Genomic DNA, 21,377 nt, shown 5'->3' on the forward strand with positions numbered 1-21,377 from the left:
AGAACAAGTGCGAATAGCTGAAAGGAAACTTGTATTTTTTAGCAAAGTAGGCCTCGAATTTACTCTGAAAATGATGTGTGAACTGAGTTAGAGACTTTAGGCGTGATGCCAGAATTGCGTATGAAGTGTTACCGCTTTTTATGCAGAGAAGATAGAGCTAAGAGAGAATTTTTTGGTGTTCCAGTTGACGTACATCTTGCCACATTATATGAATTGATGAAAGAAGCTCGTGCACTCTAGGAACAATAGTCCTAGTAATGTGGCTAATATTTTGAGATTGGCATAAATATAACTTTAGGATCGAAGAAGATACTAGTATCTTTATATTTTGCGGGTAACATATCTATGACTTAATTAAGGCTTATAATAATAATACCTCATGCCTTTGTATTTTGTGACTTTCATAACTATAACTATTGTTAACTATGCTATTAGTAATGACTTAGTCAAATATGTCTATGCTATTAGTAATGACTTTATTGAAATCACAGTTGTGAATCATAAAGAGATTGTAAAAGACTATGAGTAAAGTGTATTGTATTATTAGTCCCTTAGTTACATCAGAAGCTATTCATATATATATATAGTCATGCATGACTATCAAGAAGAGGCCAAGAAGAGGTAGTTAGGAACTAAACTACTCTGCAGTAACAAACTCAGAAACTATCACAACCATATTGACTTCACTAACTAATTATTTAATCTTAGTACTCTTAACATCCCCCTCAAACTTAGGTGAGGTGAATCACTCATTATAAGTTTGTTTCTAAACTTATCAAAGAGTCTTATTGACACTGGTTTTGTCAACACATCTACCACCTAATCTTGGGCAGGAATATGTACCACAAAAAGCTTCTTCTGGTTTACAAATTCCCTCACAAAATGAAGGATCCAACTCCATGTGTTTGCATCTACTGTGTAATATGGGATTAGCTGCAAGTTGACAAGTACTTTGGTTGTCATAATAGATAGTTGGAGATAATTTTTTAGCAACATTCAACTCTTGGAGCAGCTGCTGCACTGCCATTACCTATGCCTGGCTGACGCAAGTGCTCTATACTCAGCTGCGGTACTACTTCTGCTAACCTTGCTCTGTTTCTGTGACTTTCATGCTATTAAGTTTGCTCCAAGATAGATGCAATATCCCATAACGCTCCTACGATCATCAAGATCAGCTCCCCAATCCACATATGCAAATGCAATAATCCTATAGTCAGAACTTTTTGAAAATATCAAACCTTATTCCGTTGTACCTTTGATGTATCTCAAAATTCTCTTTACAACTTTCCATTGCTCAGCTGTAGGATTATGCATGAATTGAGAAGCTTTATTTACGGCATATGACAAGTCCGGTCTAGTAGTTGTAAGATATTGTAGGCCCCCAATGATTGATCTGTATAATCCAGGATTTTCACAAGGTTATGAGTCATGCTTGTGCAACTTCACTGATGAAATCATTGGTGTAGGCATGGCGTTAGAGGTAGACATCCCAGCTTTCTCTAATAATTTTGCAACATATTTTTCTTGAGATAACAAAATGGAACCATCATCTAAGTATTTCACTTCAAGACCAAGAAAAAAATTTAGCTCCCCTAAATCTTTCAGAGGAAATATCTTGTTTAAATTTGCAATGAGTTCTTCAATTTCATTCAAGCTACTTCCCGTCACAACAATGTCATCAACATATACAAGAAGATATGTGATAGAATTTTTCGTATTTTTTCCAAATAATGAAGTATCCGATTTAGTATTAATAAACCCAAATTTTAAAAGAGTAGATTTGAGTGTCAAAAACCGGGCCATTTCAACCCATATAAAGCTCTGTTGAGCTTACAAACCTTGTTTGAATTCTTACTCTCATACCCTTGAGGTTGTTACATGTAGACTTGCTCTTCAAGCTTTCCATTAAGAAAAGCATTATTGAAATCAAATTGTCTCAACACCTAACCTTGGGCGAGAGCAATTATTAACACAATTCGAAGGTTGAGGGTCTAATCACTAGACTAAAAATCTGTTCATAGTCCACACCTTTCTTTTGATGATAACCTTTGTCAACGAGTCTTGCCTTATATCTCATAATTTCTCCTTTGCTATTTTCTTTTATAGCATACACCCACTTGCTTCCAATTATGGTAGTATTAGGCGGTGCATCCACCAAGTCCCAAGTGTGGAAATTTATTAGAGCCTGGTATTCTACATCCATAGCAGACTTCCAATGAGGAGTATTAAGAGCCTGAGTCACACTTTTTGGTGTGTTCTGATATAAGTCCAAAAATGCTAAGGTTGTGTAGGCTCTTGGCTTATGGATACCGGCCTTTGACCTTGTTATCATGGGATGAATGTTGATTGGTGTAAGACTTGTTGGTGGCAAGAAAATTTCAGTTCGAGTGTTTGAAATTGATGGTGTAACTTGATGTTGTTGTAAGTCTTTGTGATTCTGAGTTGAAGTTTTACATTGGACTTATTGTGCATTTAAGGGTGCTGTCATCTCAAAGTCAGACATGATATTAGTAGTAGTATGAAATTGTTCTAGATAATGGGGATCTTGTTGTTCTGTAACCACAGGCAAAGTCATGATAGTTTCATGAGAAATTACGTTCAAGTTATTTGCATTAGATGATTGTAATTCAGTTGAAAATAAATCATGATAAGGAAAGACTTCTTCATTAAAAATAACATGTCTAGACACAAATAATTTTCCAAATTTTGTCATGCACTTATAACCATGATGTGCATTGTCATATCCTAAGAAAATGCATCTTTCAGTTTTATATTCTAATTTATGCTTATGATATGGTCTTAAGTATGGAAAGCATAGGCAACCAAAGACTTTAAACATAGTATAATCAGGTTTTCTTTTAAAAAGAGTTTCAAAGAGAGAGATGAAATTAAGAGTTGATGTGGGTAATCTATTAAGTAAATACACAGCTGTGCCAAAAGCATCCTCCCAAAATTTTATTGGGAGAGATGCAGTAGCTAACAAAGACAAACCCGCTTCAGTTATGGTCTTGTGCCTCCTTTCAACACATCCTTGTTGTTGATGTGTGTAGGGACATGACAGCCTGTGCTTTATACCATGCTGCTTCAAATAGTCAGTGAAAGTATTTGATAAGAACTCCATTTCATGATCAGATTGGAGAGCTTTTAGAGTACAATTTGTTTGATTCTCCATTAAAGCTCTATAAGTTTTGAAGGCTACAAAGGCTTGAGCTTTATTAGTCAATAAAAAAATACTGGTATAGCAACTAAAGGCATCCACAAAAGTAATATAATATTTGAAACCAAATCTAGAGAGTATGGGAGCTGGCCCTCGAATATCCACATATACTAGTTCAAGAGGCATAGTATAAGAATATGTTGAATTAGAAAAAGGCAATGCATGCATCTTGGCAAGAGAGCAAAACTCACAAACATTATGCACTTCTGAATTTTAAGGGATAGTAACGCCACAATCTTTCAGAATGCGTATCACATTTGGAACATTAGTATGGCCTAAACGTTTATGCCATAAATTAATAGTATTGAGTTTTGTAGCAGTGAGAGAAATACTATTAAGAGGCATTGTGCAGGGATTTATAAGAGTAGTAGTAACAATAAGTGCAATATTTAAAAAATTTAATGGAACAGAATGTAAATCTTTTGATTTATTATCAAAATGTAAATTGTTACAAGATTCTATCTTTCTAATGGGTACATCATTTTCTTGTAGGCATGAATTAAAAGTATGATCAGTAGCATATTTCTTAGTACATGATGAGGTATTGAAAGAAAAACACAAACATGTAGCACCATTCTTCAAATAAGAAACATTCTTAGGTACAATTAGGATCAAAAATATAAATTTCCCCTCTAGTGTGGCCCTGAAGAAGAAGTTTGCGAGAAACCTAATCACGAACAAGGCACTTTTTAGGCCAAAATTCAAAGAAAACATTATTGTCCTCTGCAAACTTTGAAACGCTAATGAAATTCTGAGTAATATTAGGCACATGCAAGAGATTTTGTAAACGATAGCCAAAGTTATTAGATTTATCAATTAATATTGAAGAACCATAATTTAAGATAGGGATACCTGCACCATTACCTACAAATAGTTGATCTAGATCAGGAGGACCTTGAGAAGATGTTAACAAGTTGGTTGCATCAGGGGTAACATGATGACTCGCACCTGAGTCTGGGTACCAGGCTGATTCACCAATTGAAGAGGGTGGAGTGAGATATGCTCGAGGTTGATGGAGATGGTGATAGTGGAACGATGTTAGAAAAAGTTATCTGTGGTGTGTTTGATGTAGAATTTGGTTGATAACTTTGATCAAAATGATAGTAGCAATTCCAGGCTACGTGATCATTGCGTCCACAAATTTGGCAAGAAGAGCGAGGATTATTCCATAGATTCCTTCCTCCTCTTTAGAATCTTCCACCACGACCTCTCCGTGCTCCGCCTCGGTTATTGGAGCTAAAGAAGGATTGTGACAAATGCGCAATGAGAATGTGAGTACTACGGTGTTTGAAACGATCAAGCATATCATCATATGCTTGTAGAAACGATTCTGCCTCAGCCACTGTGAATGTACCAAGTCTAGACATGACAGAAATGATATAGCCACTATAGTCCTCTGAAAGCCCATCAACGATGGCTTGAATATGATCATGATCACTAATCTGATGCCCAATCGCAAGAAGAGATGTAACAAGTTTGTGAATCTGGCCAAGGTAATCAAAAACGGAAGTCGTTTTCTCTTGACACATTTTAGTTGTGCTTTGAGACTTTGAATCCTTGTCTTTGATGTAACAGAAAAGAAGTTAGCAATGGTGTTCTATGCTTCAGCAAAGGTGTGACAATATAGAACTTTATTCTTGAAGGAGTTAGATACTGAAGAAAAAAGTCAAGTAGTGAGTGCAAGATCATTCTGACGCCATTCTTTGTATGCTGTGGATTCTTGAACCTGTGTTGTGGCTGTTGTGGGAGCAGGTGATGGTGATGATGTTGTAGCAGGCGTAGCACTCGGAGTGGTGTTTGATATGGTAGAGGAATCTTGATTTGAAAAAGCTTCAAGAAGGGTTGTTTGCACATATTTTGCTGGTGTTTTGATGGGATCCAAATGATGTTCCATCTCAAGAGTCCGAATCATGAGCCATACTTGATGTTTTCATGTATTATAGTTGTTGTCTTCAATTTTTTCAGCAAGAGGAATCAGTCCTGATTTTGTTGTGGCAGAAGAACTGCTTAAAAGCAGTGCCATTGTTGAAGGAGATAAATGATTAAGGAACAAGAATCAATGAAGTAGAGAGGAAAAAAATTCAATGGTGGAAGAATAGTGGTTTTGAGGCTCTAGATACCATATTGAAATCACAGTTGTGAATCATAGAGAGATTATAAAAGACTATGAGTGAAGTGTATTGTATTATTAGTTCCTTAGTTACATCAGAGGCTATTCATATATATAGTCATGCATGACTATCAAGAAGAGACCAAAAAGAGGTAGTTAGGAACTAAACTACTCTGCAGTAACAAACTCAGAAACTATCACAACCCTATTGACTTCACTAACTAATTATTTAATCTTAGTACTCTTAACAGATTTGATCAAATAGGTGCTAGTGTTAACTTTGTTAGTTTCATGTGTAAATTTTATTTTTAGCTAATCTTAGCTTGTTATTATGTAAGAAATCTTTTATGTGTATTTGTTAATGCAACATAAGATATAATATATTAATCAAATGATATAATGTGATCTGTTAATATATTTGGAGTTATGAACATATAACTATTGATTTATGTATGTTTTCTTCTTGAAATTGTCTTCAATTTATGTGTTGGGATAAGTAGTATACAAAAATAAAATTTATATCTAAATAAATCACTATAATTTTATTATTATTATTATTATTATTATTATTATTATTATTATTATTATTATAAAATTTATATTCCTAACTTGTTATATTAAAAATATAGTTAAATTTTGTTGTTATTATTTAATAAAATTGTTAAATATAATACATAATCATATACATAATAATATGCTTATATAATATAAAGGATAAAATTATCATTATATAATTTTACTCTTTTTTTTTTCCTTCCAACCAAATAACATAAATTAATTATTTTTTAATATCTTTTCATCTTATTTTTTTTCATCCAAACACACCAATAAATATTAAATTTTATTTCAATTTCTTTCTTTTCTATTTCTTTTCACTGAATTTCTTTCTTTTCTATTTTTTTTTCTCTACCAAACAAAGCCTTAGTGTACTGATTAAATGGGCTAACAAATTGATATGAATGACCATTGTAGCTTGGATTATTTTGTTAGGGGGCAATAGTAAAATTTGAAAAGCATATATATCAGCATATTAAGACTCTTCAAAATAGTTGCGCTCTGACTAGTTGTGTTTTATTTTTTTCGAAATCAAGGAAAAAATAAATAGAAAAATAAAAACAATAGTACACAGAAATATAACCCAAAATGCGAAAGTGAAGGAGTGTCCAATCCTACGTGGGAAAGAAAATGATGTCAAATCCGATTTGATTGCATGGTTATTGTCTAACCAAACTATGAAAGAGAAAGATATTTCTTAATATACTTGGTACGTGTTCTTGTTTTGTTTTGTCTTGTTTTTGCTGGTTGAATTGGCAATGATTACTTCGTTTAAACATGGGAGGTTTCAACGTTCAACTTTCAACTCAGATAGATCTAGAATCTGAAATTAATTTTTGAAGCTTTGTATGGTCATAATGATATAAATTATATATTTGTGGTGTGATATTTGGAAAATTGTAATAGCTAGGTTATTTATGAATGTGGGTGTTGATTGGATCTTTTTGTTCTAAGATGAGATGGTCCCCGTTCACTTTGAAGATTCCATGTCCGAGCCTGTCCCACTCCCACCCTAGCCATGACAAGAATGTTTGCCGGATTGTGATTGCATTGAATCCATTGATAGCGTTGTTGAGAACAAGTGTCAAATGGATTTCATTGTCTATCATAGTAGGAAAATGAAAAGGAAGCATTAGCTGAAATTTGATTTATTTTTATGTTATATAGAAATTGAAATTATATTATAATATTGTGTTCTTTGAATTTAACATCTTTTAAAGTGAAAAAATTGGTAATATAATAAGGTAAAGAGTTAATTATTTTTAAATTAAGATAAGTGTGAGATACAAATTTTAAGAAAATTACAAATTTAATAATAATTAACTCTTTATTTTATCACTTTATCAATTTTTTCATTTTAAAAATTCAAATTCATGTTTTTTTATTCTTATTTTAAATGTCTTAAGTTCATTGAAAATTTAGTCTATTCATCTATTTAAATAAGTGATTATGTCAAATGTTATTTTGTATATGGCAACAACTACTAGATTAGTAATAAATTTTTAGATATAGCTTAAATTTATCACAGATTGATCTTTAATACTGTAATCTGAAAAAGTAAATAATGTAACATATATATATATATATAAGTTTATTCATTAATTGTATGTTTGTTTTTTTTAATATAGAGTCCAGTATCCATTAATTTTGTTTTTCTAAATTAAAAACTGTATTATCATGTGAGAAAGTTTTTTTTTTTTTTTAATTTGGACAAATTAAAAAATGTAGTTAATGTTGAACGAATGAACAATGGGAACATAAATCATAACTTCATTTATAAGGCCTAAGGGTATGTGTAAGAAAGACATGGATATCAAAGTAATCAAACAATAATAATGTCATAAAGACCCACCCGGAGCATTATTGTTCTCTACGGCACCGTTTGGTTGATGTCTGTGTATGCCAAAGACAGAAATATGGTGAGATGTGTTCTTTGTTTGGCACGTGAGACACAAACTAAAAGAGATACGGTGACACAGAAATACCCACAAAAAACATATATTTTGTGTCTTTCTAATTAGCCGAGACATTTATTTTTAAGTTGAGACATGGATAATTTTTATTATTTTATCCCTTCAACCTAATTTTTTTTTCTTCAAACCATTCTTCGTTTCCTCTCTCAACCTTCATTGTTGTTGCCCGATTTGGATTTCAATGACGTCGCTTCCATCCTTTCTTTGGCGGCACTGTTTGTTTTCTGTCTTCTCCTTGCAGGTAGCGTCATAGCAAATAAGAAAGTCTCTCTGCCTCACCCTTCTATCAGCATCAACAACGACTGTGTAACAACGAAGACGCTCTCCCCCATTCGTATTTTGTTCTTCTTCTCTTCATCTTCTTTTCATTCTTCTCCACTTCTTTCTTTTTTTGGTCCTGTCCTTCCATCTTTCCTCATTTTCATCTTCTTTTCATTATTCTCCATTTTTTTTCATTTACTCTGTTATCTTATTCTACTCTCAGATTCAATTTGTATTTGTTTAAAAAAAATAATAAAATATTTGAATGTTTGTATTATTCAATTAGAATGTTATTGAAGCATTTTTGTTTATTTTATAAATATTAAATTTCGGATTAAATTTTATTTGTGGTGTTCTTTGTCATGGATGAGGTGATAACTTATTCTGTATTTGGATTGATAGAGATTTGTGTTTGTTATGCTAATTTTTAGCAATTTTGGGTAAATTTTTTATGCTTATGAAGTTGATTTTATTTTGGATGAAAAATTACCAAAAATTAGAAAAAATCTGTGTTAGTCTTGAAGATGATGATGTCATGGTAAATTGGGATGATTTTGAAGGAGTATGAAAAGGCAGAAGTGGTGATGGTGATACTGGAATGAATGGGGTAAAATTGGCTTTTTAATAAAATTGTGAATGGTGTGTTCTGTCCATGTCTTAATTATCAAACAGAATACAAAATTAATGTCTTCTTGTGTCTATGTACTCTTGTGTATTTGTGTCTATGTCTTCATAATTTTAAGACATAAACCAAACACGGCCTACTTAATAGATGACATGTATGTTTTGTTCGATTTTTTTTAAATAAATAAAATAAATTTTTTATTTATGAAAATAGGTTATTTGTAATATTTTTACCGTTTTATACTATATTTTACACTATATTAATCTCGTTTACAGTGTAAATGAATTAATATTGTGTATATTTCGTTTATACTGTAAACGAGATAAATCACTATAGATAAAATGTGTATATTTCGTTTACACGATAAATAAGATACAGTACGGCAAAATTTCAGCAACTATAAAAGAATGTGTAACCATTTGTATTTTTCACAAACATTTCACTTCTTCTTCTCTTCCGTTTTTCTTCAAAAAATTAAGCAAAAATATCTAGTAGTAGTGGATATGTGATTGTTAGTGTATATCCCAATTATCATATGAGAAACGAGGACACCGGAGCAATATTTGAGTGTGATAATCTCATTCTGTTACGCACTTGACGAGTAAGTTTTTTGTCTGAGTTAAAAAGTCTGATATTGATGAGCATTAGTGCTAGCGAAAGAAAAAAGATTGGAAGGGTTGGGTATAGGTTGCTAGCACCGATGAGAAATGAAGTTTTTCGATTCCGTCTATTTTGACTCGCTCCATGGTGAAGAGCACGTGCGGTTCATATTTGACATCCATGGTAGAATCATGGCAGAACAAGTGATGGAGTTTTTTACGGAGGTTGGTGATGTCGATGGCGATATATCTGGCCACTCGAATTTTGTGTATGATGACCCACCTCTTACATCACCACTGTTACATGTTGCTAGTCCAGTGGAAGGCATGGACGTGGATAGTAAGGAGTCCAATGAAGAGTATGTTGCCAATAACAATGATAGTGGTTCTTCTGAAGATGATGATGAAAAGGAGTTTGTATCACTGAATTTCTATTTTATAATTAGACTAACTTAATGTACACTGCATATTATTTTCTTTGATTTATAATGTATGCAAAAATTATTTTAACAAAAAAAAAGTGTGTCAAATTTGCAACTTAACTCCACGTTTGAGAATTTGCATGCTAGCTTAGCATTTTTCGTTAGTCAGTTACGCAAAAAAATAAATGAAAAACTGTTATGTCTGACAGAGAAAAACATTAAGAATTTATCTGTGTATTAATTTTTTTGGAAACTAAAATATCCGCCTTTAAAATTTATGGGGACTAATTTAGGTAATTATTACTTCATTGAAAAATAGATTGGGGACTGATTTGTTTGTTGGAGTAAAACCTTGGAGATGTTTTTGTGTATTAATTTTTTTAGGACTAAAATATTCACTTTTAAAATTTTTGGGAATTGATTTAGGTAATTACTCTTAGAAATATAAAAAATTTAATTTCCAATGTATTTATTTTATATTTATTAAATAAAAATATTTAAAATTTTTTGCTAATAATAAGCTTATCATGTATTTTTAGAACATATATATTAATTAAACCTTAAAAAAGATTAATTTCTAACAAACCCAAAGAAAATAAATTATAAGTTTTTTAAAGATGATTTCAAGTAAGTTTGACAAAACACACTAAATACAAAGACATTTTAAAAACTCTAAAAATAAGATTTTGACGTATTTTTCATAAACTTATTTAATAAAGTAAGATATTTTCATATTCCAAATTTAATAATTTTACACTAAGTAAGATTTTTGCAATTTTTTATGTGAATAACAAAAAATAAAAAAAAATATTTAGTGATTAATTTTTTTTCTCAATTTTGTGTGTGTATTTTTTAAATCAATTTTCAAATATTTTAAGAAGATAAGAAAATCAAATTCTATTATTCTGTATTTCTATTACAAGAGAAGGAGATTAATTGAGAGTTAATTATTTTTCTACTTGTATATATATATAGCAGTAGTGTCTTTTACAATAAAAAACATAATGATATAATATTAATTCACATTTTTTTGTATGAAAAGTAATTAAGGATAGTCTAGGGGTGTGCATGGGCCGGGTGAAACCGGGTTTGATGCGACCCAGACCCGACCCGGAATATATATCGGGCCTGTTTGTTAGACCCGAACCCGACCCTAGACCCGATGAAACCTATACACTTTCGGGCCACGATTATACCGGGTAAAAATCGGGTGAAAACCGGGCCGTTAACATTATATTACCTTGATACCTTCTTGTAAGTTAGCATGTAAAAATATCCAAATTTCCAAGACTCCAACCATTATTTGACATGATAAAATTCACTTAGAAAAATATAATAAGAACTAACTCTTCTCTAAAATTAAAGTATAATCATAATCAATACTAATATAGTCTAATAACATCAAATATTTAAATCAATACAAATAACACAAGATTATGCATTAGTCTAAAGTCTTATGCATTTTAAACATAAAACACTAACTTATAGTCTTATATATAATGACTAATAACACAAAATATTAAAGTTTACAATACTTAAATTTCACATAATAATAGCCATCATCCATCACTAATAACACAAAATATTAATTGTATATGATGACCGGGCCACCGAGCCGATTTCGGGTGACCCGAGCTATGGCCCGGACCCGACCCGAAATAATGACCGGGTCTACTTTTGAGACCCATACCCGGCCCTATACCCGATGAAATCACATCAAATTAGCCCCTAAAGTGTTCGGGGCCGGGCCGGGTCTTCGGGCTGGGCCGGGCCATGCACACCCCTAAAGGATACTTTCTCAATCTCACTCTTCTTTTTTCTAATTTTATTTTGTTCTTCTCTTCTATCATCATTTTGATCCTAAATTCTATATAATATCAAAGTTCTAGACTAATTTATAACTGAAATCATTCCTATCTCCACAATTGCAAACTTTTTTACTCCATATTCTTTTTTGATAAACTTGACAAGAAGTTTTATCGAACATGTCAGCAATTAGCCTTTTCACACAATTGGTGCAAACTCTCTTGAATGAAGCTCGTCTGATTCAAGAGAAAGTTTTTCAATGATTTAGTACAAAAGTAAAAAAAAGATCATTACTTAATAACATGATTACTTTTATCTATAGATGTTTCAATACAAAAGATGCAAGTTTGCATACTAGATTTGGCAAAAGATTTAAGAATTATTTTAACAAACTTTCAAAATTCATATCAAACAGCTTAAATCCAAGCTGAAGCAAATCTAAGATGTGGTAGATTTTTTGGCTATATTAGGTCATAAGCTGACAGTAAAAGAATACATTGATGATATTTCAAAAGGTATAATAGAAGAGTATATATTATTTTTGTCTTCTCTAATGTCAAAAACTAATTTTTTTTTATATTATTTGATCAAAAATTAAATTTTTTTAAAAATAAAAATAAAATTTTATTTTTTATTTTTTTTAATAAATATTTCTGTTTATTTTTCTTAAAAAAAATTAATATTCTTATTTACTCTATCACATAATTCTATGATCTACATCTTTTTTAAATAAAAATATTATTTATAAAAATATTATTTATATACTAATAAAATTAGTTATTAATATATTTATGTATAGATATATGTACTCTTTAATTTATTGTTAACGTATATTTATATTTTAATATATTTTATACTAATAATTAATTTTAATAACTAATTTTGATATAATTATTTTTTAAATTGATTAGATTCATATCTAACTTGGGAGTTGTGTGGCTGTGTGATTTTGCACAATAATGAAAAAAAAGAAAAGAAAGAAGAACATTGTCTATGACTCCCCACAAGAATACTTTAAATTAAAGTAATTAAATGGCAACATGTATTCGGTGATGTTTTTAACCGCTTAAAATTAACATCAGTCAAAGTAGAAGAACAACTTGAAAGCAAAATCACATATCAAAATTCCAATGGTAATTGCAGGGTAATCACAGTAAAATATGGTGATTATAGAACTGACGTGAAAAATACGCGTTCTCTCTAAATTGATGATAAAGGCAATAAACTGAAAGCTGCTAATAATTGCATTATTGTCACGGTGGAATCAAATTCCTTTCTCATGGCTTTGCCTTTTACATCTTTTATTAGAATATACTCCTTTACACATTTGTTGCCGTTTGGGGAACTCTATTATTTTGCTACGTTCATTTGACACTAGTTATTTTTCCAAATTAGAAGAAAACAGAATATTGTTATTCTCTCCATCATCACTATGATTCGATCCAGTTATAGTTATTTTATTTGCTAATGGGAAAATCGCTTAAGAGGCAGAAATCAGATTTGCAGGTACTTTGGGACAGAATCTATTCCAAATCATTATCAACCAATCATGGACAATGGTTAAGACCATTGATGTGTACAGTCATGGACTATTGCCATTGAATCAATACCCTAATTAACTAGAGATTGGCATTCTCTTGTATGAAATTTATAAAATATTATAGGTTGTAATAGTCATACACTACCGTATGTCTAACAATACTTCTCGACAATCCACTAATATATACTCTTTGCGAACCTTTTAAATATCGTATAGGAAATATTTCAAGTGCACTAGGGAGTACTGGTGCACCAGTTATTTTAACCGTTGATTTTAATTAATATATATTATATATATTTTTTATAATTTAGATTAACGATTAAAATAACTGGAGTACCGGTACTCCCGGTGCACTTGAAATGTTTCCTATGATATAATTGTCAAATTTTGATTTGTGTCATTATTATAATAAAGAGTAAAATATCGTTTTTGTTCCTTGGGGTAAGTTCTAAAGTTGTTCTTAACATTTTAATCGTCCTATTTAAATTCCTAACATTTCAAAATCTGACTCAATGTTGTTCTGCCGCTAGAGATCCGTTAACAGAATTGACGGCAGGACAAAATTGAGACGATTTTGGAACGTTAGCGACTTAAATAGGATAAAAACGTTGAGGACAAAAATGATACATAGAAATAAATTTTAATTTTATCCTTCAATAATATCAATTTTTTACTATACATAGTATTCAATTATTTTTTAATCACATCTAAGTAAATTACACTTAATCATATTACTTTCATTTTAAATAAATTAATTTTTTTATAATTTTACTCTTAAAGATTTTTAGTTATCATGAAATATTTGTAGAATGACTAGTATATAAACTTGCATAAAAAAAAATAATATATATATATATATATATATATATATATATATAATAAAATATAAATTATACATTTTCTTTCTAATGTATCAAAATTCTTTAAAATTATAAACAATAAATTTATTTAAAATGAAAGTAATGTGATTAAGTGTAATTTATTTAGATGTAATTGAAAAATAATTGAATACTATATACAGTAAAAAATTAATATTATTAAAAGATAAAATTAAATTAAAATTTATTTTTATGTATCATTTTTGTCCCTAACGTTTTCGTCCTATTTAAGTCCCTAACGTTTTAAAATCGTCTCAATTTTGTCCCGCCGTCAATTCTGTTAACGGATCCCTAACGGCAGGACAACGATCCCTAACGGCAGGACAACATTGAGTCAATTTTGAAACGTTAGGAACTTAAATAGGACAACATTGAGTCAATTTTGAAACGTTAGAAACTTAAATAGGACGATTGAAACATTAGGGACAATTTTGGGACTTATCCCAAACGTTTGGGACAAAAACGATACTTTACTCTTATAATAAATTAAGAAATGACCTAAAACATCATTTTTTTAAGTTAGGAGTGAAATTTAAACTCAAGATCTCTAGATAAAAATTGAAAAGATTATATCATTTGAATTATAACTCGTTAGCACCTAAAACATATTTTTTTATTTATTCAATATCTTTAACTAATATTTTAATTCATAATTATAAAATTCAAGTTCATAATGTAGAGTTGATGTATTTTTTATTGAATAATAATTAATTACATAAATATTTGAATCACACATAATATCCATTTAATTATCACCTACGGAAGTGGATTCTCTTCGGTGGAAAAAAAACTGGATGCTGTCTAGTGTTTAATCAACCCTTCATTATTTTCTCTTTCCTATTTAATTTTGGTCCAATTTAAAAAATTAAAGATAAAAAATTACACTTTATTCTCTCAAGTATTTTTTCCATTGAAAAAGGATCTATTTCCCCACCTTTAAATTATTATTGGATGTCCCAAATCAAACGACATAAAATATTTTGTTAATTATCATACAAATCATAGGTCAATATATAGTAATAATAATCATTAGAAATTCTCATTGAGTTAATTAAATAATTATATATCTACGTATCATTATATATATAATTTAATAAATAAAATATATTAATTTTGATTCAATACAAAAAATTATATATTGATCTATTTGAATTATTAATGTCGTTCTTAATAATTCTAGCTACAATAAACAAAAAAGTTTGGATTAAATTATAAAAAATTTATCTCTTAATATTATTATTTTATCATAATAATAAATTTCTAAATCTAATAAAAAATTATTATATTAATCATTTAATAAAATAATACGTATAATAATAACATCGAATTATTTAACATATAATAAGTTGATTTATAATAATATTATTATTCCCAAGAATGAGTTGGTAGAATTTTGTTTTCCCAGTTGTGAGGTTCTTCTCAAGGGGAACTGAAATGGAAACTTCATATAAAGCACGACTTTGAAGGATGCATTATCTATTTCTCTTTGATTTTAGGTTAGTTGCTGACTTGCTGTTGCCATGGATGCATCATCCTTATATATATATATATATATGAGTGGTTGTCTCGTCATCTTTTTATATTTTTTTAAAGTTTATTATTATGTATCAATAATTAAAAATAAAAACAAAGCATAAAATAATGTATAAATTTAAGATACAAGAACAATATTACATTCTTAACAAATATTATTATTTTAAACTTGTATTTAGTTAGCAATAATTATACTCACATTTACAAAAATTTGTACATATAAAATACATATTTTTTAGAGTTTACACATGAGTTAATACAATTTGTACTTATATTTATTAGAATTTAATAATTTATATAAATGAATTAATAAAAATTATTTGTTAAAAACAATTTGATGTTTGTATTAACCAAATATTGATTAAAATTACTAAAAAATACTTGCCTCAAAATTTTTTGTTTAAAATATAATATACTTTTAAATAACAAACAATATTATTGCACATACAAAATTCATTCCCAACCAGAGGATCCAAAAGTGCATGATTCCATGAAAAGTTAGGAACTCATACAATCACTGTACTAATCAAACCTAAATTCATATGACTAAATTATGAAGAAGTTGGATGGCTCGATGATCTACCTTCCTCTACAAATCATATCCTGTCCTTCCAATCTGTCTCTCATAGGTAACTAGCAATAGTTATGAATATGATAGTACATCATGTTGGAAGTTTTTATTATAATATAATTTTTTATTGTAGTCTAATTGTAATTACTTAATATAAAGTAATATATTACTTGTTTAAAATTAAAGAATACTTTATTTTTTAAATAAGGTATTTTAATTGTATCTAAATATTTTTGTAATAAAAAAATACTCTTTTTCTTAAAAAAAAAAACAATTCAAATAAACACATAAACAGAGTGCTGTATTTGTTTTTAATTTAAAGAACCTCCCTAGCCATTTCAAAGTCTTCATTCTAAGTTTGAACTACATCATAAGATAGTCAAACGCACACCAGATGCGATTATGCATTGTGCATTATAGAATTCCAATTCCATTCCATTTGATTTCTAAAGCGCTTTTATCCCTAATGAAAAAGCTTAGATAATGAAAACATAATTATTAGAATTTAATTGTCCTATGATAACATATTTCATTTTCATATATGTAATTGTGTAGTCACCAAAAAAAAAAATGTAATTGTGTACATATTTATTATTATTTAACCAATTATGAAAATATTTACCTAAAAAGTAAGATAATATACAATGACATATTAATTATCTCTGTTGTTATTTAAAGGTAAAGAAAAATATTTGAAATAAGCTAATATTAAATATGTAATCATATGTCTATTTTTTTGTTGTTGACTAATCATATGTCTATTTACCTATCTCATATTTGATTATGGTCAAAATTAGTTTCAGAAACTTATTGTAAAACTTTTAATAAATAGTTAAGTCATATATTTTTATTGATGTGAAAACATAAGATTAATATCCTTATATAAAATAATTTTTTATAAAACATTTTTTTGCTTAATACATTTTTCAAAGATAAAAATTGCTTCTCATATATATTAATTACTTAGTTATTAGCATTTATAATTATATTTGACTAAATGAAAGACTTCTATTGACAAAGTCAGATAAAAATATCTTTTTAAAGCAAGAAAGAGACAAATATTTTTTCTTTTATCTTCTGTTAAATCCTTAATCCTTTTAAGTTTTAAATTGAATTGAATTGGCAGAATTGCGCAAGGTTTCCGTTTCCGCGTCACTTTAGGCGAAATTACAGAATCTACCCTTCCTTGATCTCCGTTAGTGGGGGCCCATTAGTCTCAAACAGAAGGCATTAGTATATAATAAAGGAAGCAGACACGGTAGACCTTCCTCAAGGTTCTGAAACCGCGCCATCTCGCGGCACCGGCACCTAAACCCAAATCCGTCATTTCCGAACCAAAAAAGAAACACTAAAAGAAAAAAAAAGAGAAAGAGAGAGAAGGTGGTTGATGATGGAGAGAAGCGATTATGCGATGCGTGGAAGGAAGCCGGGTGAGTGAGAATGCTGCGCTGCAGCTGCAGAGGATCACGCCTCCTCCTCCATTCCCACATGGCGCTCGATCCTAACAAACCCTAACTTTTTCCTTTCCCTCCTTCATTCCTTCCTTAACCAGGTCTTGATCCTTTTTCGTCATTGCGTTCATTCATTCATTCTCCATTTGTTTTCTTTGTGAAGAAATTTCAGAATCTGGATCAGGTACAGCTACAGATACAGATACAATGATGGGTGAGGTGGGGAAAATACTGTACATGGTGGTGGTCGATGACGACGCCGACAAGAAGGACAAAGGAAAGGACTCTTTTCGCTACACTCGCCCTGTTCTTCAGAGCACGCTCCAGCTCATGGGATGCAAAGCTCGCCATGCCTTCAAGGTATACTTTCTTTTTTTCTCTCTCTCTCTAAATATGATTTTTCATTAAAATAAAATATATATATAGAAAAAATCCCGAATGAATGTGTTTTGAGGTGTTGATCTGGACTGCCATGTGAGTGTGTGTATATTTGATTATTTTTGGACTTTTTTTATTGAGAATGCATTTGATTTATTGTGTTGTTGAGTCTCCTGTTGTGGTTCATATGCGGATGTTATGTTCATTCTGTTAAAAAAGGTAGATCTATGTTGGAAGTTACTAATATTGCAATGGAATACTCAATAAATGATGCTTTGTTGTTAATTAGTTGGTATCTAATATTGTTAACATGCATTATATGGTTCTATCAATCTGTGTTGTTCATGGCTTCTTTGTATGATTGACCTTTCAGAATTCTAATAAATTTGTCTCGACTTTGTTGACAAAATTATTCTGAATACTTTTCCTGTTTTCCATCTTACCAGATCAGCCAAAGAGTATTTGAGCTCACAAGGAATGGGAGTTCTACTGATGATTTTCAGTCCGACGGAATGATATTGTCTGGTTTCCATGCTTCCAACAGTAATATTGTTGAAAAAGATGCTCGTGCTGCTGCTGCTATTTGCCTGGATAAAACAGACTTCGGCAGTCATTTGGTTTTAGGGAAAGATTATCAAAGGAAGAGTATACCATTTGAGTTGTACAAGAGGCGCACAACAGTATTTGTCCAGAGAGAGAAATTTCTAGATATTGTCTGCGAAGCTTTGGCTGAGTACAAATATATGGGCCCGAACCAGAGAGCCGACTTGGCATTAGCATGCAAGTATGTTATTTAATAATTTCTTTGCTGATGAGTGAAACTACGGAGTTTAATATGAAGTTCATCATATTTGGAGCTCACTAGTATGAAACATGGACTGCTTCCTATTATTTTCTGCAATTTCCCCACTCATTTCATTTTTCATTATTTTCTTGGATGGCAGGATTCGAGAACGAAAGGAATCCATGACAGTGCTGTTGTGTGGCACCAGTGGCTGTGGCAAATCCACATTGTCTGCACTGCTGGTATCTTAGCATACCAAAATAGTTGTCTTTTTTGTGATTACAAATATGTATTGTGGTATTGCCAGTTTTTTTTTTTTCTAATTTTGGGGTAGGATATGTAACATATAGTGAGAATTAAAATTGAAACTAAAGCACCCTCTAGTTCAAAAATTTAGCTAATGATTTTAACTTCAGGGTAGCCGATTGGGAATCACAACTGTGGTATCAACTGATTCTATAAGGCACATGATGAGAAGTTTTGCTGATGAGAAGGAGAATCCCTTGCTTTGGGCCTCCACTTACCATGCAGGCGAGTGTTTGGATCCTATTGCTGTTGCAGAAGCAAAGGCCAGAAGGAAATTTAACAAGCAGGCTGGTGTGTTACGTACACTTTCCAAGGATGAATTAAACGAGGATCATAATTCTAGGAAACCTGATACACGGACATTGGAGGTTGGATCTGGTGCTGCTACTGAACTGCTAAATGCAAAACAAATGGCTGTAGAAGGATATAAGGCGCAAAGTGAGATGGTGATTGAAAGTCTCGACAGACTAATCACTGCCTGGGAAGAACGAAAAGAGTCTGTTGTTGTTGAGGGAGTTCACTTGAGTCTTAACTTCGTTGTATGTTGATTCTTTCTATCTTTGGTCCTTTACTGTTTCTTTCCTTTTCTCTGTCAATTACATGGTATTATATTTTCATCTTCTCATAGCAATAATAAATTACTATGCAGATGGGGCTTATGAAGAAACATCCCTCAATCATACCATTCATGATATACATTACAAATGAGGACAAGCATATGGAAAGATTTGCTGTTCGAGCAAAGTATATGACATTGGACCCAGCTAAAAATAAATATGTAAAGTATATTAGAAACATTAGGACAATCCAGGATTATCTCTGTAAGCGTGCTGACAAACATTTAGTTCCCAAAATAAACAATACAAATGTTGATAAGAGTGTAGCAGCCATCCATGCTACCGTCTTTGGTTGTCTTCGTAGGCGTGAAGCTGGAGAACAGTTATATGATCCTGTTAGAAATACAGTAACAGTTGTAGATGAGGAATATCAAAATCAATGTGCAGCCAATTCTCTGAGCTCGAAAGGAATGTTTCAATTGATCCAGAGGAAAGGTTCTTCTAGGCATCTTATGGCTCTTGTAAACAGTGATGGATCTGTGGCAAAGGCTTGGCCTGTTCATTCTTTTGACGGTAATGGCAAACCTATATGGGGCTATGGACCTGAGAATGGCATTGGAAATCTAATGTATGGACCTTTACGGATCGGCAAGGCAGAAACTGTAAATCTTCAGTTTGGTTTGTATGGGATCAGTGCTTGGCCCAGTGATGGTGGCACTAGTCGCACTGGAAGTGTCGATGAGTCAAGAGCGGATGAGACTGATACAGGAAGCAGATATCTATCCTCGTGCTGTAGCTCACCAAGGCTGTCCGATGGACCGGCAAAGGAGGTAAGTTTGAATATTTTGTTCAAAATGTAAATGTCTAGTTTTATAGTCATGGAAGATTTGATTGTCAAACTTCACTTGCTTGTTTTCACCATTTTTTAGGTCAAGGAGGATCTTTCAGTGCATGGCAGTGATGAAGAGATTGATGATCAACTGGAGGCAGGCAGTGATGAAGATTTAAGTGACGATGGTGACAAACATCGCCATGAGGAGGTAGAAATTCATATGCTAACTTAAACGATTTATCTTTCTTACATATCTGTATATTTGATTAAAATAACTGAGTACTTTCAGGTTACCTTTGGTATTGCCCTTGCTAGCAAACGTATTAATTGATGATGTTGCAAATATTATCATTCTATTCAATGATTCTGCCCTTTGAGGCACATAGACTTGTACTGCAAATTTGGAGGCACACAGTTGTATTTAACTATCTTTCGTAAAATTTACAAGCTTGTTTATTGATGTGCAGATTGGATCAGTTGACGAGGAATCTACGAAGTCTGACGAGGAGTATGATGATTTAGCCATGCAAGATGTGCAGGCGAGCGGGTATTGGTCAGATGACGACGATGGATTCAAGAATAAGGTCAATTCTGTTTCCTGGGACCAAGGAACAAAATTGCAAGGCAGTAAGTATCGCCAGAACTTGGATCTCTTCCTTAGAACTAGAAGTGAGCCAGTGACAGAGTCCCTGTGCTCATATTCGTCTTTGCTTGTGGAAAAGAGTGAAAAGAGGTTGCCACCGACTGGTAAAGCCAAATTGAGAAAACGATCTCTGAGTATTCCTGCACTATGAAAAAGGATTCATCAACTATAGGTAGTAGGATCCTTCTTTGGTTTATTTTTATTTAGGGTTGGTCACATCTGAGATTTTGCTAACAGTGTATATTACTGTTGAAATGGTAGAAGTAGTTGTGTGTTCTGACTTTAGTCACCTAATCATTTGCGGATATATAAACTTCTCAAGTTTTTTCCTCCAAA

The 21,377-nt window shown here is 31.2% G+C and overlaps 1 protein-coding gene across 1 annotated transcript; it reads left to right on the forward strand.

The window, feature by feature from the left end:
• The first annotated feature begins 17,192 nt into the window (after nt 1-17,192).
• Nucleotides 17,193-21,377, forward strand: LOC107613350 (P-loop NTPase domain-containing protein LPA1 homolog 2). The gene is made up of 8 exons (XM_021108644.2): nt 17,193-17,642; nt 17,726-17,901; nt 18,366-18,703; nt 18,864-18,945; nt 19,120-19,548; nt 19,659-20,396; nt 20,496-20,606; nt 20,866-21,377. Exons 2-8 carry the CDS (start codon nt 17,749-17,751, stop codon nt 21,190-21,192), a joined length of 2,178 nt encoding a protein of 725 aa, XP_020964303.1. The 5' UTR covers nt 17,193-17,642; nt 17,726-17,748; the 3' UTR covers nt 21,193-21,377.

Source organism: Arachis ipaensis, chromosome B8, assembly GCF_059453495.1.
Source record: "Arachis ipaensis isolate K30076 ecotype BB chromosome B8, ASM5945349v1, whole genome shotgun sequence".
Classification (NCBI taxonomy): Eukaryota; Viridiplantae; Streptophyta; class Magnoliopsida; order Fabales; family Fabaceae; genus Arachis; species Arachis ipaensis.

What these genes read in the sequence shown, in the direction of transcription:
- LOC107613350 (XM_021108644.2), top strand. Translation starts at nt 17,749, where the DNA reads ATGATGGGTGAGGTGGGGAAAATACTGTACATGGTGGTGGTCGATGAC. An exon ending in GACTTGGCATTAGCATGCAA is followed by an intron (nt 18,704 to 18,863) that starts GTATGTTATTTA and finishes CTTGGATGGCAG; the next exon opens with GATTCGAGAACGAAAGGAAT. An exon ending in ACTTGAGTCTTAACTTCGTT is followed by an intron (nt 19,549 to 19,658) that starts GTATGTTGATTC and finishes ATTACTATGCAG; the next exon opens with ATGGGGCTTATGAAGAAACA.